Source organism: Pleurodeles waltl, chromosome 6 (genome assembly GCF_031143425.1).
Source record: "Pleurodeles waltl isolate 20211129_DDA chromosome 6, aPleWal1.hap1.20221129, whole genome shotgun sequence".
Classification (NCBI taxonomy): domain Eukaryota; kingdom Metazoa; phylum Chordata; class Amphibia; order Caudata; family Salamandridae; genus Pleurodeles; species Pleurodeles waltl.
Window position 1 is genome coordinate 332,473,101 of NC_090445.1, and position 23,298 is coordinate 332,496,398.

The window sequence follows — 23,298 nt, forward strand, 5'->3', positions numbered from 1 at the left end:
GTCGGCCTCATGAGAAAGAATTTACTACGGTTACACACATATCTCTAGCTTCTGGAAAAGTACAGTTCCATGTCCTTCAGGAAGACAGCACATTGCACGTTAGAAAAACACATTTAATATGAGACCAGGCAGCTAGGCTTAGACCCTTGCTGAATAAGGCCTAGTGATTAACTTAGCAAAACCTCAATAGAAAATTCATAATGTTAGTATAAAATCATACATGAGCACATTATTTATTCATTATTAGTCAATTTAATTAATCATCGTATACATTGGTGGCCACTCCACGTGTGCACATTTCAAACGTGCACATTAATTTTTTTCTATCACGTTTTCTATGCAGCTTCATTATACATTATTTTGCAGGCTTTTCATGTTAATATTGAATAAAAAAGCTACACTCCAACACCCTCACCCTCACTCCCATCACTCCACTACATCCCACACACTCCGCCATCACAACTCACTCATCCCAATGCCAAGCCCTGCATGCTGTACCAATGCATGGACACCCCTCACAGCCCTGCATCGACACTCATCACTAAAGCATGCACAGTATAGAGAATTAACTATCCCACCATACACTAACTTACACAAGTGAAAGCTGGCAGGGAAAATCCAACCATAGAGGGGAAGCCACGGCTTTACAATATGTCAGACACAGAAACCATAACACATTATTTACATCCCCAAAGGTACACCAGCCAAAGTCAGCGGAGAGGAGGTGCCAGCACTATCCAGTCCCCCAACTGAAGAGGCCCACAGTGATGACAGTAACCCTGGTCTTCAGGATCTGGATGACCTACCTGGCCCATCAGGGACCACTGGACGGCCGGTTCCCCAGGCCCAGTCACACACCAGCACAGAGCCCCCCCCCCCATCAGGAAACACCACCACAGCAGCCACCCAGCGTACCCATACCTCTGTCCCCAGGACACGTCAATCAGCAGTGTGTCCACCTCTACAGGGACCCCAGGGCACACTTCGCCCCCAAGACAATCAGGGTCCTGGGTCAGTGGCAGTGGGCACACGGTTCAGGGGACACAGGCACAGGCCACCAGGGACACCGGGAGGACTGCTGTGCGCCAGGGGGAGGACAGGCGCAGGGAACGGACTCTCCAGGAGGCACTCTCTGAGATCCTCGGAGCCTATCAACATTCCCAGGACACGATGGGCCAGATCCTGGACAACGTGCAGGAGAACAGGCGGCTGCAGGAGGGACAGTACTAGGGGATCAGGGAGGACTTGCAGACCATCAACAACACCCTGATCTCCATGGCAGGGGTGCTGGCAGACAAGGCCAACATTATGAGGGAGGCAGTCTCACACCAGCGGGCCCCTGCCACTATCCAGACATCTGAACAGCCTTCCACCTCCGCTGCCGCTAGTGGCCAGAAGGCCCCGCCACAGGACTCACAGGCCACCAGCACCCCTTCCCCTGCAGAAGGTGAACCACCCTGCAAACGTTCCCTGCGATCCAGACAGAAGCCAGAGACACTTGCCAAGACCACCGCCAGGAAATGAGACTCTCCTGATTGTCACCCTTGTGTCCCACTGAGTCACCCTGTCCACCTTGAACTGCCATTGCTCCCCTTCCTATGTCCCCTTTGGACAATGCACTTGTGTTACAAACAGACTGGAACAATACCCTAGACTTTCCTCCATCATCATTCTATCCCATTGTACTTTCACCCTATATGCTAGCACTTCTATAAACACCCTTTGAAAAAAAACATTTGGAGTATGTCATGTATAGCAAATATGTATTCATTGAAACAGGTACAAACATTGCAAATTAACTGTATAGAGAATGAGCATAGATTAATGACCTGTAGCTGGCTGTAGTGATCACACCAGGGGTATATGTCAGGTCTCCAACATCTGCAAAATGAATTGCCAGAGGGAACAGTAAGTGGGCATAGAAGAGGTAAATATCAGCATGCCATTGCCACACAGATTACAACCAAAGTCATTGAAATGTAAAGTTACACTGTCCTACCTGTTTGTCATTGGAAGTATTGACGGATCACAGATGTTCTGTTGTCCTCATCCTCATCCTCTGCCTCCTCATCCTCACTGTCCACAGGGTCTACTGCTTGCACACGGGCATCTCTAGCCTCCTCTTCCTGCAGAAATGGGACATGGTATCTGTGGGCAGGGTTATGCAACATGCAGCATGCAGCATTCCACTACTAACTGGCAGACCTTCTTGGGTGAGTAGCACAGGGATCCACCTGTTAGATGGAGGCACCGGAACCTGGCCTTCAGGAGGCCAAAGGTCCTTTCAATGCTTATTCTGGTTCACCCATGTGCCATAACGTTCTTCTGCCCTTGTCCTGGCATTCCTCACAGGGGTCAGCAGCCATGATAGGTTTGGGTAACCAGTCACCTGCAAATATTGAGAGACAACATATACTGGGTGGGAACCAGGGCTCACCTATTAGCCACACCCTGTGCCTCTGTAGTTGGCCCATCACATTTGGGTTGCTGCTATTCCTCATGACAAAGGCATCAAGCACCAACCCAGGGTACTTAGCATTGACGCAGGAGATGTATTGATCCGCCAAGCACACCATCTGAACATTCATGGAGTGGAAACTCTTACGATTCCTGAACACCTGTTCATTCTGCCAGGGGGGAAAAATGCAATATGTGTTCCATCAATCGCCCCAATTATGTTGGGGATATGTCCCATTGCACAAAACTCGGCGTTCACTGTGGCCAAATCTTCAACCTGGGGGAAAACAATGTAGCTGCACATGTGCTTTGTCAGGGCAGATTACACTCTTGTCAGGACTACTGAGAACACTGGCTGTGACATTCGTGCTGCCAAGCCCACTGTCACTTGGAAAGAACCAGTTGCCAGGAAATTGAGTACTGATGGCACTTGCACAAGAGGGGGAATCCCAGTGGGGTGACGGACAGCAGATATCAGGTCAGGCTCCAGTTGGGCACACAGCTCTGTGATTGTGGCCCTGTCAAGTCTATAGGTGAGGCTAATGTGCCTGTCCTCCAGTGTTGCCAAGTCCACCAGCACTCTGTACATAGGGGTATGTCTCCATCTCTTAGTCATCTGCAGCAGTAGGAATCTATGGGACAAAAGAGTGAGGAGCTGGTTACAAACTGAACAATGGAGCTACAACAGTAGTTTGCATCCTGTAAACATGTAATGGGTCAGTGTGATTTGTCCAGTATGTGCTAATATCTCTTGTGACGCAGCATTATTCCAGAGGTCTGCCCCTCCCCATGAAATGGCGTCTGCCTGTCCTGTGTGGAGGGGCAAGTGAAAGTGAGGTAATTCCACTGCCGTTGTGCGCCGTTGTGGGAGGCGGTCGGGAACCGCCGTGCAACTCCTCATTGGTTAACATTGGGCCCTATGGGTTACAGTGGCAAATGGTGATCTACGCCGGCGGTGACGGTATGCCCCACGTGACCGCCATTTTCTATCATATTCCTTACTTGCTACCTGACCTTCCATAGGAGAGGACCTACACTGCATGTGTTGCTGTGACCTGTGTCTGGAACCTACCATGGCACGTCTGACCGGGGAAAGGGCACCAGCCTTTACTTCGGAGGAGTTGGAGAGACTGGTGGATTGGGTCCTATCCCAGTGAGGACTGCTGTATGGGCCTCCAGACCAACAGGTGGGTACACTGTGGGCACGATGCATGTGGCATGGATGCATGGAGTGGTGTGTGTGAAGGCCTCGTGTAAGGGGGATGGGTGGATGTCCTCTTGGCGGTGTACAGGTTGTGTGCTGGGCCATGTGTGTGCCAATGGTGATGGGAATGGGAATGGGTATGGTGGGCCATATGTGCAATAGGCTGGACTGTTTGTCTAATGGTATTTTCCTGTGTGTATTGCCTCTGTAGATCAGCGCCCATCAAATGAAAGGTGTATGGCGTGCCATCGCCAAGGAGGTGCAGACCTTGGGGTCTATGGCAGGCGGAGCACCCACTGTTGCAAATGGTGGACGGACCTGAGACGCTGGGCATGGAAGATGGCGGAGGCCCAGCTGGGGATGGCCTCCCAACGAGGAAGGGGTGCCCGTTGAACCCTGACCCCCCCGATGGCCCGCATACTGGCGGTGGTCTATCCAGAGCTGGATGGGTGCTTGAGGGCATCACAGCAGCCACAAGAGGATGAGTACAGTGCCCATCATTACAACTCACGCATGGTAGGGTGGTATCCTGGTGGTGGATGTATGTCAGTGGGTGCCCCTAGGCCAGGCCTGACATTGCAGCATAGGTCCCCTGGTGGCTAGGGTTCTGAAGGGATAATCCTGCTACCTAGCAGGTAGGCATCCCCTACTGGTCAGGGCTGTGTGGGTCCCAGGTGTGCTGCAATTGCCTGTGTGTTCCCCTCCCCATGCCTTGGTGGCTAGCAGTATCACTGGTAGTGCAATGCATAGTGCGTAGGCCTGTTCCCTGTGTGTGAGTGTGCTGTGTACGCCAACGGTGGTGTTGGTGCAGCCATTGACCCAGTGTATCCTTTGTCTCTTCCCCCCCTTTCTTGTTTTGTCATCCTGTTCTTATGAGCATTAGCATCATCTGGCGGAGAAGCAGAGGCACCAGCGACGGAGGGAGCTCCATCCACAGGACCCAGGAGGCAGAGTCCACCGACGGTGAGGGCACCAGTGGAACAGAGGGCGAGGGGAGCACCAAGGCAGAGACTGGAGGGGATGCTTCAGACACAGATACCTCCTCTGATGGAAGCTCCCCAGTGGTGGCGGACACTTCTGAGACCACCCCAGCTACAGCCGCTACCCCTGTACCAACACCAGCCTCCCAGGAGCCCCTAATCGAGTTGCCCGTGCCTGCTCACCCAGGAGGGTGGGCATCTCCTTCGCCCCAGGCACCTAAGGCCCTGCCCCAGTGAGCCCTGCTGCCCTGAGTGAGGAGGCTATTGACCTCCTGAGATCAATCTTGGTAGGGCAGTCAACCAATGTGAACGCCATCCAGAGGCTGGCAGCCCAGATGCAACAATCTAATGCGTTCCTGGAGGGCATTCACACTGGATTGGCGGCCCAACAGAGATCAATTCAGGCTCTGGTCTCCTCTCTGATGGCAGCTATTGTCCGTGTTTCTACCCTCCCCTCTCCAACTTCCACTGCCCAGTCCCATTCTCCTCAACCCCAACCCATCCCAGGCACACATACAGACGAGCATGCACACAAGACAACACCCAAGAGTGTCACAGGCAAACACAAGCACCATCCAGTTGACACCACACAACAACATACACTATTTCCACTCTCTCTCCCTCTTCCTCCTCCTCCTCCTCCCACCTAGTTACGTCCACACTCACACCGGCATGCACTACATCATCATCTACTACCAGCATCATCAACACACCAAGCAGAACACACACCTCACAGGCAGACACCTCCTCAACATCCATGCACATGTCCCCTGTGTCCTCTCCCACTGTATCTGTCCCCCCTCCTAAAGTATGCAAACATAAGCACTCAGACACCCAACAGCAATCCACCTCACAACAGCATACAGCCCATGTACCTGCACCCAAATCCAGCAGACAAACACCTCCAACGATTACTCCCTCATCCGCCAATCCCATTCCTTCCCGCCCAAATGTCACTAAAAAACTTTTCTTATCCACCATTGACTTCTTCTCTACCCCCCTCCCCTGTCCTGCACGTATGGCCAAGGTATCACAAACCCAGCCAAGCACATCAGCCACACAGTCCACGGGGCCAGTTCCATCTGCACCCACTTCTGGTGGAAAGGGATCCAGGCCACATTTACTGGAGGGGAAGGAGCCTTCACCAGCCAGCCTAAAGGGGAAGGAGCCTCCCCCAGCAGGCAAGAAGGGCAAGGAGCCTGCCCCTGCCACCCTAAATGCATCAGCAGGCAGGAAGGCCAGGAAGGCCAAGAAGCCTGCACCAGCTGTGACAGAGCCCTCACCACCAACCATGGTTGTGTATCTATCCGAGGGTACAGGGGATGTGCAGGAGCCTCCCACCACCAGCAGCATCACCACAGTGCAGCCGTCTGAGGGTGCAGGGGATGTGCAGGAGCCTCCCACCACCAGCAGGACCACCACAGTGCATCCGTCCGAGGGTGCAGGGGATATGCAGGAGCCTCCCACCACCAGCAGCACCACCACAGTGCAGCCGTCACCGCTGGCGGACGCAATGTAATCCTGCATCCATGGGCTGCTGTGCGGGCTGCCGCCTCCAGAACGAGTGGTCAAGACACCCACTCGAGAGACTGTGACCCTGCACTCCCCAGGATCAAGCACAGGGCATGTTGCCCCCTCCAGAACCAGTGGGCAAGACACCCACTCGAGAGGCTGTGGCCCATCACTCCCCAGGATCAAGTACAGGGCATGTTGCCCCCTCCAGAACCAGTGGGCAAGGCACCCACTCGAGAGACTGTGGCCCATCACTCCCCAGGATCATGCACAGGGCATGTTGTCCCCTCCGGAACCAGTGGGCAAGACACCCACTCGAGAGACTGTGGCCCATCACTCCCCAGGATCAAGCACAGGGCATGTTGGCCCTTGCAAGCAGTGGCGTAGCGTGGGTTGTCAGCACCCGGGGCAAGGCAAGTAATTTGCGCCCCCTAACCCGGGGCAAGGCAAGTAATTTGCACCCCCTAACCCATGGATTTTGGCACTCGAGTCTGTTGCGCCCGGTGCGGCCGGCCCCCCCTGCACCCCCCACGCTACGCCACTGCTCGCAAGAACCAGTGGGCAAGACACACACTCGAGAGACAGTGGCCCATCACTCCCCAGGATCAAGCACAGGGCATGTTGCCCCCTCCAGAACCAGTGGTCTTGTTTCAGCTCCTGTCTGAGGTGCACCCACCCCGTCTACCTTAGGTGCCTGCCTATTTACCAACTGATGCCCCTGCAGTGCTCTCTCCCTGTTGAAGCAGGTGACAAGTGGGGCCTTGGATTTTTGCCTGCGGCCATGTGCGCAAAATGAGGATTGGGCTGTGTCCCTCGTTCTGTAAATTTGTATATACATGTATATATATATATATATATATATATATATATATATATATATATATATATATATATATATATATATATATATATGTTATATTGCCTAAATTATTATTTCCACTGTGTTGATCTTATTACAAACACTTTGGCAAAACCATTTTGTCCTTGCATTTTTCTGCCGATATAGGGGGATTGACTTGTTTTCTTGGGCAGCTGGTTGTGTGTATGGTGTGTGTGTGGGGGGTGTGTGTTGTGTATGTGTGTGTGTCACTCTCTTTTTCCTCCCCCCCTCCCTTGTGTGCTAGGCGGCTGTTCTCACCGCCGTCGTCTTCGCAGGCGTTGGTGTTCGTGGTGGAGCAGAACGTAGAAAATCATCGGAAAAACATTCAGTTCGGGTTCCATGGCAGCGTGGTTCTTCCCTGTGTCTCCAATGGTGAGTCCTTTCACTTTTAAAGTCTGTTTCCCTAAGGCTTTTGGTGTTGTTGGTACTGCCCTGAAAAAGGTGGCGGATTGTGTGGTTGTAATATGGTGGGCGGAACTTTGACTTCCGTCTGGCTGTGGGCTGCTACCGCCGTGGTGCCTGTTGTTTCCACCCTGGCGGTCGGTGTGAAACATTGGCTGAATTTCGGCGATCTTTCCGCCATGGTCATAATTTGGCAGTAGTTACCGCCAGCCTGTTGGTGGAATTACCACCACTTTATCACTGACCTCCAGCATCGTAATGAGGGCCTATGTGGACACATCAAAAATTTCAAATACAAAGTTACCTGTTTTAGGGGGTGGGGGGCACCTGTGTTTTTGGACCTGGGCTCAGCAGCCATATAGGGAAACCTGCCAAACCCAAACATTTATGAAAACTAGACACCCGAGGGAGTCCAGGGAGGTGTGACTTGCGTGGATCCCCCAGTGTTTTTCTTACCCCGAATCTTCAGCAAACCTCAAATTTAGCTAAAAAATAACATTTTTTCTACATTTTTGTGTGGATCACCACACTGTCGCAAATTGCCTACCACCCAACATTCCCCTCAGTCTCCCGGTAAAAATGATACCTCACTTGTGTAGGTGGGCCAAGTGCCTGTGACAGGGAAGAGCCAAAAAAAAAAGTAAAAAATGAGGAGAAACCAAAGCGGGTCCAAAAGGGCAGTTGGAAAAAAATCATTTTTAGGCTGACAAGTGGGGCAGAATTTTTATCGGTATAGATGAGACAATGCTGGGTGGTAGGAATTTTGTGGATTCATGCAGATTCTGGAAGGTTCATCACAAAAATGTGGGAAAAATGTGTGATTTCCAGCAAAGTTGGAGGTTTGCAGGGCATTGTCGGTAATAAAATGGTGCAGGGTACATGTGAAGCACACCACCCTGGACTCACCCAGATGCTTAGGTTTTCAGATGTGTCTAGGTCTCCTAGATTTTTTTCATGGCAGCGTCCCAAAGCCCGAAAAGTGCAGCCCTCACCATTCCTAGTGGGACGATTTTGAGAGATAGACAAGCTGTCATGGCCCAAATGTAAAACCAAAACCCAAAATAATCAAATGTCCTCTTGCTTGCCATGGGATAAGATGTTTTAGTGTGGGGGGGAGAGCTGAAAGACTGTTACCCCGTTCAGTTGGGGTGGGGGCATAACCATGGTTGGTAGCCACCACCCCATTAGTTTTTTCATTTTCTTTCTAATCCCCGGCATCTAGTAGGTTTTCTTCCCCCCCTACCCCCCCGGGTAGTGAATTGGGGGCAATTGCCCCATCTGCCCACCAGTGGGCAGAACAAATTTGGCCCCATTTATTTGGGGTGGGGGTATGGCCATACTCCCACCCTCTTTTAAAAACAAATAAAATAAGCCGATCCGCACCTAAGGGGGGCAGATGTGGCCAACAGTAATGTGCCCCTATGGGAAGCGACCCTTGCCCAAGGAGCTAAAAACAATTTGCCCCCAGGGGAGCGACCCTTGCCTAAGGGGTCGCTCCCCTCCTGCAAAAAAAAAAAAAAAAAAAACAATCCCTGACGTCTTATGGTTTCTGCTGCCCCCGGGGGCAGATCGGCCTAATTACAGTAGGCCAATCTGCCCTTAAGGGGGGCAGAAAAGGCCTTAAAAAAAATTGCTCCCCTAGGGAGCGACCCTTTCCCAAGGGGCCATTCCCCTCATTCATATATATTTAAAAAATCATCCCTGGTGTCTAGTGGGCATTACTGCTGCCCGATCGTGAAAGGAAAGGCCTTTCCTTTCCTTTGATGCCTCCCCCACCCCCACCTCCCAGTCAGAAGAGAAATGCTCTGCATTTCTCTTCCAGATCGCGCTGGAAGCACATTTTTCAGTGCGATCTGAGGTGACCTCTGATGAGGTCAGCATGCGATTTGCGAGCTGAAGTCATCAGACGTCACTGTGGGGGGTGGAGGTTGCATCGGGCATGGAAGGGGAAGCAATTCCCCTTCCATCCCTTCCCCTAGGCTCATGGGGGGAGTGCTAGCACTCACCCCGTGGGCCGGGTGCAGGACGAGCTGGTCTCTCCCCCAGCACACGGCGACCGTGGCCGAGGGTTAGACCAGCTCGTCCAGGGCACCCTACGGGTTGATCTGTTAGATGTTGACCAGAAATTGTTTTCTTGTCTTGTTTTAGGAAATTGGTTGAGTGGATATGAGATAATAACATTCTCTCAGATATGTAGGCAGTTTCAGGTCTAAAGTTAGCACAATTTACCAAATTGTTTGCTGCATACACTGGAAAACTGTTATCCTGGACAAAGGCCTCTTCTATGTGGTCTTTGTTGATTTAATCTCAGCCTTTGACAATATTCCAAGAGCCAAATTGAGGGAGGTCTTAAAACAAAAGGGTGTTCCTCCAAATAGTCTAACGGTACTTGTCAGGCTACATCTTAGGTATGGAGACAACGGTGTGCTCATTGACTCTTTTAAGAACTGGACTGGTGTTCACAACTGATGTGTTCTGGCTCTAACTTTATTTTCCCTACATATGAATGACCTGATGAAGGAGCGTGACTTTTCCTGGTAATTGGGCCTCCAGAAAATCTTCTCATTGCTTTTTTCTGATGATACCCTTTTAATCCCCAAAACCTGTGTGGACTACAGACAGTTGTTGACCACTTTTTAGTTTTTTTCAGTGCCCGGGGCCTCGAGTTTAGTGCCAGTAAATGGACTTACACACATACAACTCAGGGAAGACAAACATCTTGGTCAAGGGTGTTACTCTGGAGAAAGTTCTGGAGTTTGTATATTTGGCGGTTTGCATTTCTCATAAGATGGGTTGGCACATACATATTGGGAAAAGCTTGCTGAAACTTCTGCAAGAGACAGGGGCACTGTAAAAGATGTGTAAAAAGACACAGTCATTGTCTTCTAATCTGGCTGTGGAAATCTACAATACAAAAACCAAATCATCAATACTATATGGTGCTGTATTCTGGGGTTATGCAAGGGTTGATGATCTTGTGAAAGCAGAAAATAAGTTTGTTAGGAGTCTTCTTAACCTCCCACAGAGTGCCTCTTGTCATCCCCAATTTATGTACATTGGCATCTATCCGGTTAACTTATTTGTAATGTCTAGACCCATTTTGTATTGGCACAGGCTTTGGTCCACAGTTGAACTGGCTTCCTTTAGAATTACTATTAGGGCTCTCTTGGGAAGCCAGGTCTTGGAAAAGATCCCCTGGTTTGCACACATCAAAGCCTTACGCTGAGACTGGCCTGTCCTCTCTTTGGGATACCCAGGAATAGGCCTTGTCAAGCTCACATACTGAGGTTAAAGGTCGCTTAAAAGAATATCTCCGGCTGCGTGAATTGAAAGGTGTAAGAACAGGGAGCCTAATTGATGCGTTTCCAGATTTAAAGTTTGCTCCAGGATATGAAACTCTGCTTGGTGTTATTCTAGGTGGTCTCTCCCTGCAACTGTAAATAAAATGGAGATATGGAGTGTTTTTTTAATAGATACTGTGCCAAGTGGGGTGATAAATATTGCAGCAGCAATATGTGCCCCTTATGCATTACAACTGTTGAAACCTCTGCTTTTTTCTGACCTGCTTATAGGCACAAATGGCTATGGAAAAATGGCTTATACGATTATGTAAACTCCTTGGATTTACCAAGGTTGTTTCTGCTCTCCATATACTTCAGAAAGATACTATAGAAGTGATTGTTGTAGCAATTTCAAGATTTGTACATGCTGCTTGGCTGATCTGCAATCCTATTATCTGTACCAAGTAAGGGTTCACACCTATTGTCAGTCGACCAATGGCACGGTTTGTAAAACATCCTGCAACTGTCATTGGCACTTGCACTTTACCTTATTTTAATAACTTCTCTTGCTGTCTTGATATTTTATTATGATTTTTTTTTTTTTTTAGCATGAGTTTATTTAGCTGAAGTTGGCGCTGTGCATGCTCTGCTGAATCTGTGTATTTTATCTAGTATGATGTATGTCCCTTGATGTTTTTATTGTATTTTATGGATTTATTCATCCGAAATAAACATATTACAAAATCATAAGGAAGTAAGATATGGGGCAATTTTTTATGTGTTTATCATTTCAATACTATACTTTTCCATTGTTTTATACATCTTGCTTTCTCACTATATTCATTTTGCTTTAAAATGCGCCATTTGCCTATATTTTTTCTATTTTTTATTACAAGGAGGATTGCTGGAATAAAGATCTCGTCTTTTCCACTGAAGGAAAAAATGTGCAATGAGTCTATGACTATCGACTAACTCTTGAGTTTGTGGGAGTTTACAAACTCGTTGCCAATTGCCCCTGTTGCATGGGGGTTATTTACTGTGGTGTAATTGTGCACAATTTTGGTTTAAATGTATATACAGTAAGGGCCATATTTACAAGGCCCCTGGCACAGGGAGGTGCAGCAAGTACCTTGCTGCGCCACCCTGTACCACAAGGAAAGAGCAGATGCGCGCCGCATCTACAAGATAAGGTGCATTTCTGTCCTTTCCCCTTGCGCTGGCACACAAATTGCTGTCATGCACTAACGCAGACACCTTTGCACTGGGGTGTAAGGGTGCCTGCGTTGTGGGGGTGATTGTTTTTTTGCAGGAAGGGACACCTTCCTGCACAAAAAGAATCAATGGAGATGGTTTCCCTCTTCTATGTGTGCGGCAGAATGCAATAAACATAGAAAGAGGAAAAAACATGGAGAAATAAAGACATTTCTCCCAATTGTGTCACTCTTACGCCACCCCTGGGGAGGCGTAGGCTTTTGACACATTTACAGGCTTAAAAAACCCTGTACATCTGGGAATGCATCAAAATCCATGCAACACCCATGGAAATGCCTCCTGACGCAAAAGAAGGCAATGCAGCGACTTGCGCTGCCTTGCCTTACTCCATATCTACCATATCTACAAGGCCATGTAAAGCCATGAAAAGTAGATATGCTTGGTTGAATTAATATATGTATCCCAAAACTGAAATGTGTATTCAAGACAAAAATGTATGTATTTGTTTTAGAACTCATAAGGTGAGGTTTGGAAATAATGATTGAATTCCCAAAATAGATGTAAAGCTGATATTTGAGTGATAGATCCAAAGGCGTTGGGGGGGGAGAGTCCTATTACCATACTTATTAACTTGGTGCCAGGGATATTGCATTTATGCATATCATGTATGTACAATGTTGAGGGATTTCAAATTCTTAATGGCTTTTTCACAATAATGGTGACATTCCTGCCTGATGAACTAAGATGATCACTGCTGGTAATCTTGCATGAGGTGGCCATTTGTCTGTTGTAGTCACTATCACACCAGTAATACTAGTAGCTTGTTATGATTTTCAGAGGACACAAGTAGCTCTTATTACATAAAAGGTTAGAGATCCCAGATATACACTTTTTAAGTATCTTTTTGTGAATACCTGACAGGCATAAACTGAGCCATTTTCAGCCATAAACGTAGGCTTATGGCAGAAAATGACTGTGTATCGGATCCATTCTCTTTACAAGTCCCTTCTAACATTTCCCAGCTGGTTTGATGGGGAGAGTGAATGGCGGGATAAGGAATATAAGTTGCCCTACTTCTCAATTAGCACATGATACTGTCCACTATCCTCCAGAAATGAGGGTATTGCTGGTAGGCTGGAGAACACGATTTCCAGGCTGACTTTGGTCAGCATGCCTACACTACCTGAGGGATAGGGAAGTGGGCAAAAGATCACCAGCAGCAGTGAGTGTAGTTCCCAGTTTCAGTACAAGACAGGGAACAGTATGCCAAAAAGGTGGGGTATTGCCAAAATGAACTGTTTGCTTGGACAATCTTTGATGATCTTCTCACACTCCTTAATGAAACCTGGTTGACTTTTCTTGTTCCAGGGGAGGGTCCATCGTGTTCATCTCTTCCGTAGTTGCCTACAATCCATTGTTGGTAAGTCTTTTTTCATCAGCCTTGTTCTTGTGGGGGCGATGTTAACTCTTTGAAGCCTATATCACCTGTGGAAGCCACAAACTCTCACCAGCTTCGTGTTCTATGAACAACAACACTTCAAAAGGCTATCTTGTGAGACCTTTGTTCATACTCACCATGAAATGTTTGCAATGTGGATAGGATGAATCCACCTAAAATAGGCAGGACTTGCAGCTCCTTGGGCAATTAGTGGTCTCAGAATCCCTTTACTGTCACTTGAGAGAGTGTAAAATAAATTAGATCTACTGCTGTAGGAGCCACTTCATTCCAGAAAAACATGTGAATCTTTTGAAGTTGTCTCATGTTTGGCATGACTGCAGGACAGCAGCTTTCTCCAAAGCTGTCTGTCTTAGCATGTACATCAGAGGGGAGGACAGATGGCGGGAGGTTAGGGTCTGCAATATGCATGGATTAACTCCAGTGAAGCTGGTTTTTGCTCCAGAAACCTGATAAGCCCAGTGCCTGGTGTTTAACTACAACCAGAATGTACCCGAAGATTGTGAAGCTACTGTGCAGGGCTGACTCAAGAGTCCTGATTCCCTCAGGGAAACCACAGCACGGGATGCACTTTCCGTAACAAATGGGATCAAACCTTTTTTGTTTTGTTTTTCAAAAAAGATTTCTTTATTGGGTTTAAAAAAAAAAAAATTACGCAGATGTTTACATTCATATGTTGCAAATTTGGTTCAGTATTCATCACATCACATCTCGTCAAATGTCATTACCGGTATCCATCATCATCATATGGGATTAATGTCAGAGCATCAGCAGTAACATTGATCAACATATTACGTTCAGACTAACTTGTGGGACCATACTCATTTCCACCAAATACGAAGTTGTCATTTAAGAAATTAAAAACAACCAATAACAACAGGAAAATCTTGTCCGGTAGTAACTTCCTTGCTAGCCATAGAGATTTATTAATGTGCTCCCATACCACATCTAGGAGATAGAAGTGGGCTGTGGTACCCCACAGGAGGGTGGCTCCATGCAAGGTCATATCGGGGATGCCATGGCCCGCCCGTGTGTGTGCCAGGGATGCCACTAATCTGACTGTTGTTTTTCTTTGCTAAGCCATTCCCAGGTTTGGGGCCTGGGGAGTATAGGCCACCTGTTCCTTCAAGTAGTGCCTAGACCTCGTATTCCCTAGTTGTTCACCACCTCCACCCACAAGTCCACAATGACGTTTGTCCACAACCCTCTAAAATCCTCTGCAAGCAGCACTGCCACTTTAGGATGCCCATTTCTCCACCTCCACTCGCCACATACTATGTGGGGGGGCCATGGGGGATTTCCAGTGTCAAGTAATATCTCTACAGGCTATTCCAATTCCAAGTCTAGGAATCTGTTGTAGGATCACCATTTTTTTTGTCCTCATTTACCACAGCCCCTAAACCAACTCTCTTCCAAAAACACTTTTCTCACCCTCTCGACAACAGAATGGATCATGCCAGGGGACTCCATTTAACTCTCATACAATCTTCCGCCTTGGAGGGAGAAACCACTACCGGGCAGGAGATCCTAGAGAGAGATGTATAATCATTGAACATCCAAACATTTATCATTAAATACCTACTACCCACCCACTCAAAGATCTCAAATTGATTCTCTCAATTCCATCAAAGGGTCCCAAAAGTTCGCCCCTAGTCCTCCTAGTGCTTCGTAATTTCAAATCCAATTTTGAAGTATGAAAGACAGTGTTGAACCAATCCGAATATGTCGGGGGGGGAGAAGGACATCCATCTTTTGCAAATTTCCCTTCTGGCCAACAAAATAGCATAAAACAAGAAATTAATCCAATCATTCCTTCCCTTCCTGTCCCCCACTTCCAATTCCTGTAACTGCCCAAATATTATCAACGGGAGAGATGCTGTAACTTCCCAACCTAGTATGCCTGAGATAATACTACATACTTCCTCCCAAAATGAAGAAATACTCGGGCATTCCCAAAACATATGAACATCTGTTGCCCTTTCAAGACCACATAGGATCACCATTTTTGTCAGCGCAATTTGGTCCATAACAGGGAGCCCCAGAGTTCACCAAAAGTCCACACTGCTTTTCAAGGCCCTGCGCCGCACTCTTAGATATCTGTATTCATATGATATACCCTGATCACTAACTACTAAAGGGACCTGGGTTCGCACTAAATGCCTAAGGGCATCACTGGTTCTTGGGGACTGGGGCCTTGTGCAGCCCACTGGGACTGGAAAAAAAAAAGTATTTGCTCAAATTTCTTTTGAGGCCTGATACCTGTCCAAATTCGTCCAGAAGCGTAATGCTCCATGGGATACGATTCCAGGCATCTCTCAGATAAACGAACATATGATCAGCGTACAGCAAGCATTTATGTCCTCTATCCTGAAATGGGATTAAGTTGCCCCTGCCCACCAGTCGCAGCAGGCAAGCAAAAGCCTCAGCCGCAAGCGCAAGCAGCAGTGAAAAAAAGAGACAACCCTGCTGCATGCCCCAATCGTTCGGCATAGAGTTGGATATGCACCTGCCCTTGTGCACAATGTGCATGCGTTGTCGTATAACAGTGCAACCCATTTATTCCAGCCCTCTCTTAGCAACATCAGGGTCATGACCGCATGCAGGAAATCCCATATGAGGGTGTCAACGGTCTTCTGTATGTCCACAAAGAAGAACAAGGTTTCAAGGAACCAATATTTTTTCGTTTAATCCAAAACATGGCAAAGGCACTGCATGTTATGTGATGTGCTACATTTATGGATAAAACAGTTTTGTTCCTAATGTACCAGCATGGGGAGTTAGATTTGCAGCTTATTTGCCTATATGTTACATTAAATTTTGTAGCCTAATTTAACATAGAGAGCAGGTGATACTCTGTTAGATCGGTAGCATCACTCTGTGTCTTAGGGATGATACAATTAGGGCTTCCATGATCATTTCTGGCAAGCGCCTGCAATCTAAGGAATCAGTGAAAATCTCATCAAGTCTAGGAAACAGGTGATCAAAATTCGACTGGGAGATCATCTGTCCCAGGTGTCTTTCCCTGCACCAGCTCTTGAATTGCTGCTTTGATCTTGGTTCCAAAACAAGGGCACCAAGTATAACTTGTTCCTCCACTGGCAGCTGTGGCAAGTTCATCCTGTCAAGGGAAGTGCCAAGATTCATCCCCTCTGTAGGTGTCGTTGTTCAGTCAGCTCCCTATGGTACCCTGTACATTCTTCATGAATGCCAGTTTGCAAATAGATCCTTTCCCCTTGTCATTCTGGCTTTGGGTAATGGGTTTTCCCCTATCTTCTAAACAGGTCAACCACACCAGCAACTTACCTGCAGGCCCCCGTAAGCATGTACAGTGGTCATGTACTTCTGCTGTCTTAAGGATTGGAGGCTTCCCAACACTTCTGCATGTTTCTTCCACTCATCGTGCAAGGATGGCGCAACCCTCAGGTTTACAAGGGTCCTCGTTTTTCTAGTGTCTAATGACGCCCTCCAACTGGGACAGTTCTGTTCAGAGCGAACGCTCTACAACCACAGACTTACTGAGATAGTGTCCCTGCACAAAAACCTTCAAGGCACCCCATTCTATATTCATATGAGAAGCATTCCACGTGTTTGTAGTAAAGTAGTCAGATTTGGGCACCCATTACAAGTCTGGCCGTCACTAGACCCCCAGACTGGTGGTCGGACCAACGCCAGTGCAGTGGTCCGACTGCCACATTTCAACCCTGGTGGTCGGGCCGCAGGGAACCACCAGCTCCGACAGGAGATCCTGGTGGTAGGTGGCGTTCTAATCTGCCAGGGCAGCGCTGCCCTGGGGATTACAACCTCGTTCTCCACCAGCCTTTTCATGGCGGTAGCACATCCATGAAAAGGCTGGCAGAGAACAGGTGCAGGGGGACCCCTGTCCAGCACTTTCGCAATGCTCCTGCTTTGCAGACAGTGAGCATTGTGAGGGTGCTGGTGCACCCTGCATTGTACAGCATTGCCACCAGCTTGATTGTGAACCAGAGATAATCCTGCTAGGATAGTGGGCAGAAACTCAGGTTTTGCATTCTGACTTCGTAGGAAACTCTTAATGGGCCTGGCGGGGAGGTAGCCACCATGGGCGCAACCTCCCCGTCGTAAAATCGTAATCAGGCCCTTGGTTTCTTCCAGGCACGCTAAATGTTGGTTCATATAGATAGCTAGGAGATAGTTCCCAGATAAGGTTAGGTGTGGTGTCCCCTCATAGGAGTCTCATCAAGTAGGGGTTATGGACTGAGAGCATACAAACCAAGTGTTCTGTGCTCATGACCTGTAAGGTGCTGTCTCCCAATCCCAACAGTTTTTCTAAGTGGATGTGTAAGTCATATACTGGAGAGAAGAAGGAAAATTCCTTCCGTCTTAGATTTCCCTCATGACACACGGCCCGGAGGGCCCAATGTCCCAGCCAGTCCTTGTAATCACGCGTGAGTCTCACCACTGGTGAGTCCACCAGTGGAAGAACTGACCTATCAAGCTCAATATTCACAACACATTTGAAGCGTCCTCCGAGCATTAACAGTACATTAGGGTCATGTGAGGGAACTCTGGAAAGTACAGACAAAAAATGTACCTGGTCTCTGTTTGTGGCGCATACGTCGCCTATTCACATGTTGAGTCTGATAAGTGTCCCTACAAGGACAGCATAGCAACTTTCATCATCTGAATATGACTTTGTAACTTCTAAGGGGATACCTAGCTGGAACCAAATCAGCACCCTTCTGGAGAAGTCGGTATACCCAGTCGCACAGATCTATGCCCTCCAACTTCTCTGTAATTTAGGTTCTTCTGACCTCATCAACTGTGTTTTCTGGAGGAGGTCCAAATCCACCCCTGCTCTTTAGGAAAGAAAGAATTTTATAACACTTCGCAATAGCCCCTACCCCTGGCACATTCCAGTAGCAACAGCTCTCTGGCTAAAACAGAGAAATACATTTAGTTGAGAAACCTAACCCTTGTACCATCACGTCACAAGGTTGTTTTTGTGAGGGGTGGCTGCCACAGCGACTGTTGCAGAGGCTTCACCGTCTCTGACTCCCTTGTGACAGGATTTTAGACAAACTTACTCTGTGAAGACGTCAGTTCAGTTGGCAAAGTAGTTCTGAGTTCATAAGCCGGTCTGTGGTCTGGATAGTTGACATGGAACAACAAGCAGACTGTACTTTGTAATGAGTCCCCCCCACCCGGCAGAGGAGGATGCTTTGGGAGGAAGAGTATATAAAGGCCAGCAGCATCAGAGATCATCGGCCATTTTAGGGGTTATCTGGGGTCCAGTTGCAAGGTCCTCTGTTAATATGTCATAATCCAAGGTTTCAGAGGACAAAGAGAATTATTGCTACACCGGGGAATGCCACAGAGATGCTGCTTTGAGTGCGGCCGCTCTTTCTTGCTCTGACTGACCCTTTGACAGGAGCACTCTGATGATGCCCTCTTATCTGACTCAGTGGTGGCATTTTGATTTAGACAGCTTGGGGATCTATCACCCTTTGAAGCCACCCATTTACGTATCCAGCCAGTCCAGCTGAAGGATTGTCAAAAAACATAGTGCGGCCATCTACCATTACTTTGAGTCATGCAGGGAACAGAGGCATATGTTGAATGCCAATATTTCACAGCTACTTTTCATCCACAAGGAAGGAGTCTCAAAGCCCCTGGGCCAGCATTGTGTAGTCCGGAAAGATGGCTTCTGAGGCATTCCCAATGCAGAACTGTCGGGTCTCCTGGGCGTTTTGCAGTATTAGGTCTGTGCCTCTATAATGCAGCAGGTGGACGATCACCAGTCCTGGGGGCGGAGGTGGCTTCACAGGCACTCTATGCACCTTTTCAAATGCAAAAAATTTTGAGAGTCCCTGGGGGGGCAACCTCCTTGGATAGCCAAACCTTCAAAAAGGCCACCATGTTAGTCTGCTTCACCCTCTCCAGCAATCCAACTATCCTGATGTTGTTCCTGCAGTTCCCGCCCTCTGCATCTTCTGTTCGCTAGTCCAATAGCTCAACATCTCAGAGTAGTTCAGAAACTTTCTCCTGTAGTCTCATGGCCATAGGTTCCACCTCTTCCAGGACAGTGCTATGACATTTAAACTTCTGTGCCAATTTACGGTGGTCATCTTGAAGTGTTCCCAAGTCAACAGACACATTGTCTGTCTTGCACTCCAATAATTTGCGTAAGGCACTCACTGTGTTCAGTATCTAGTCAGATTTTTCAGGGAAGTCAGGAGGTTGGCTAGGGTCTGTGTGCAGCTGCTCGCTTGCAGACTCCTGGCTTTCACTTACCGGTGCATGGCTATTAGTTTCTGTTCGCCCGATAATTCTCTGGTAGCTCACCCCTGTGACAGTTAGCAATGGGCTGCTGCCAGAAATCCACCCTATTAGCCCTTTCAGAAATGCAGGATTCCCAAGAATTCTCAGGCCTGTGGGCCCTCAAATGGGGATGCAGCAAGTCGTCTCTCAGCGTCCAGCCTCCTAGGTGTCACAAAGGACCCCTTTACTTCCTGCTCCTATAAGAGGTAAGCAGGGGCACACAATGGTCTCTAAGGTAGGGATAGCCCAGCAGCAGTCCCTTAGGTCAATGCCTTCTTCAACAGTGATCCACTAATCCAGTGGGGGGGTGGATGCCTCACCTTTAGGCACTCCCACACTACAGTGTGTGATGCCAGGCTTTTCCCAGTGCCACATCCAGTAGCATCACATCCTGAGGAGACCTCACTCCACTTTGCTGACCAGGCAAGACAGGCAGGCTGAGCTCAAGACCTCTCCACAAAGCCCAGGCCAGTTCCCAGTGTCTGGGCAACTTTGCCATTCTGTCCCCTGGAGTCAGGCTTGCCACATCAGCAGTGGTATGGGTTGAAGCAGGGCACAGGCACCGTAGTTCTCTAATGAAATGAGAGTGGGGGGTTGAGGCCCCAGATATACTCTTCAGAATGTGGAATTTCCACTTCCTCACCCCAGGCAACCTCACCTAAAAGGATGAGATCTCTATCCTTTTCCAGCACCCCTTACAGTGTTGTCATTGCCATATCACTGGGGCTCCCACTCTCCTAGTCTGACCAGGAGGGGCAGCATCCAGGGTTCTTCCTGAGAGGCTGGCCTGTCTGTTCCCAGTAGGCATACAGTGTCCGCCCGTCAGTGGGTTGCCTGGTGTCAACCTGTTGTTCTATCTCCCAAGAGTCAGGCTATCCATGGTGGTATTAGCATGGGGCGATGTGGGGACAAGCGGCGGCAGTCATTAGAGGCAGCCGGGCTGTTCGAGGGTCCGAGCCAGCCAGTCGCCATCTTAGAAACGGTGCCAAGGATGGGTGCCCAACTCCGATTCAGAGGCTTGCCACTGTTCATCTCCAGCTGCAGGAGCCACCTCTTGCGCACCCCACCCCCGGACACTAGGTCATCTAATATGGACTTGCAGTGTGACACCAGCATGTTTTGGGAGTTGGCAGGAGCTCCTAGAGCTCCCTCAGCATGCAGCTATCTTGGTGGGCCTGCAAGCCATGCCCTCCCCAGATCAGACCCTTGGATTGAATTTAACAACATTAGGGTGGGTTAAGTCACTGGTAGGCAGTTGCCACCAGTTGGTCTGGTGCCCATACCCTATTTACAACTTTGGACACAAAGAGGAAGAGGGACTAGGTGAAACCCAGATCCACCAGCCTCTGGTGAAGCAGTAATTGGACCAATCTCTACTAAATCCACAACCTTGGAATCTTCATTTTTTTCAGTGCATTAAATGCAGTAATTTGGAACAAGTCTGTTGTTTGAGGAAGTGAAGGCACCACAGTTTTTGTTTGTTTTTGTTTTTTGTTGGATTACCCAGCGCTTGAAGTAAAGGCCCATGTGAAATTATGTTTTTGTGAGGAGTAATGTTTGCCCATTTTCAGGATTGTGGAGGCCTGGGGTTATATAGACTTTTTTTTCAATATCATTGTGTTTTTTTGTACTTATTTGTTGTTCATTTTAATGTGTTACTGTCTTGCTGTTTGGAGCAAGGTCTGCCCTGCCGTGGGCCTTGGCTGTTTTTTAAATGTATTTCTTGACATTCATTCTGCTCTGTTATAGTTTTAAAAAAAAGATTTTAGGGGCTTGTGGACAGTCTTGTATTCATGCAAAATATAAGCTATTTCCCATTTTCCTTTGCTCTCAGCTACCATCTTCCCCATGTGCTGGCCCACCATAATTTATGAGTTAGTGTATGTGTAAGATTGGAACTTTTGTGTTGTTTTCTTTTAACTTTTGAAAGTATTTTGGAGGTGAAAATTATGTTATCTTGGACTGTTTGTGTTTGGGGCATGTTAACATTTGTTTTCTTGCATGACATTATGACATTGCTGATTTACTAGTGGTGAGTGAAGGCCCAGGGGCATATATATATTTCTATATACATATATATATATTTATATATATATATATATATATATATATATATATATATATATATATATATATATATGTACTCTGAAATTATTCCTCTAAATTCAAGGAAAGCCGGGACACCTCCAAGCTGCTGGCAATCAGTAAAAGTCTTTCTTGGAAAACAGACTTCCCTCCAACGCGTTTTGCTGTAGCCTTGGTCACGGATGGAGTGTGTATGTGAGAACATCAATATATAGAAAACCAATAAACATAAAAAACAGATTCTTACCCCATGCTCAAAACTCCCACAGTGGTGGCCATCTTGGAATGGTGTGATATTCAACATTACTTATGTTAGCAATCCCTTGTATATATAAGACACATTCTCTTCTTCCATTGCTAATGTCAATCAATGTACACCAAATATCTCCATTTCTGATCTTCAATATGTATATAACAATTCCTATATCAATTTTATATTATTATTAATGAGATACCATCATACATTGTCATATAGCCTTACTTTTCTATATACTTATAATTGTGATAATTCTTTCCTAATCAAGTTTAATGAGCCCACGTTTCAAACATCCCTATTCTTTCCTAATGATGGTTTTGTATATATTGATGTTCTCACATACACACTCCATCCGTGACCAAGGCTACGGCCGAAATGCGTTGGAGGGAAGTCTATTTTCCAAAACATACTTTTATTGATTGCCAGCAGCTTTGAGGTGTCCCGGCTTTCCTTGAATTTAGAGGAATAATTTCAGTATGTTTGGGAGTTCGGGAGCCTGTCTGGGACCGCTGCGCTACAGCCTCTGCATTCCGGATGTTGTTTCAAGTATTTATTTTACAAATACCGAGGCGACTGCATCCAGATACTGTTAACTGTGATAGTTCCGTGGATATTGGAACCTATGAATCTGTGTTTAGATAGTTTAAGAAAGCATTACGTATGTGAGAGGACGGTTGACGAACAACGCAGTACGCGTCCCGACTCGCTATTTGCAACTCGCAAAATGTTATGCAGTACGGTGTCTCAGACACCGACTGCAACTCGCTATGGGGTCGCAATGACCCACCTCATGAATATTCATGAGGTGGGTCGCAAATTGCGGCCCCATAGCGAGTATAGGCACTCGCTAACATGGAGGCCTGCTGACGTCAGCAGACCTCCATGTTCGTGACCTGCTTTTCAATAAAGCAGTTTTTTTTTTTTTTAAGTGTAGCCCGTTTTCCTTACAGGAAAACGCGCTGCACTTAAAAAAAAAACGAAACCTTTAGTTTCGGTATTTTTTCAGGGCAGGGAGTGGTCCCTTGGACCACTCCCTGCCCTGAAAAAATATTTTTGGGTCCAGTCACAAACTGGAAGGGGTCCCATAGGGACCCCTTCCAATTTGCGAGTGGGTTACCATCCACTTGAAGTGGATGGTAACTGCGATGCCATTTGCGAATGGTATTGCATCCCACAGCGACTCGCAAATAGGAAGGGAACACCCCTTCCTATTTGCGAGTCGGAAATGCATATTGCGAGTCGGTAACGACTCGCAATATGCATTTCTGCATGGCAA

The 23,298-nt window shown here is 47.6% G+C and overlaps 1 protein-coding gene across 1 annotated transcript in view; it reads left to right on the forward strand.

Moving 5' to 3' along the window:
- The window catches only part of LOC138299703 (dehydrogenase/reductase SDR family member 4-like), a 244,332-nt gene that overhangs the window by 124,129 nt on the left and 96,905 nt on the right, over positions 1-23,298 (forward strand). The window contains exon 6 of the mRNA XM_069238200.1: positions 13,297-13,348. Within this exon, the coding sequence (XP_069094301.1) occupies positions 13,297-13,348 (52 nt within the window). The remainder of the gene's footprint in view (positions 1-13,296; positions 13,349-23,298) is intronic.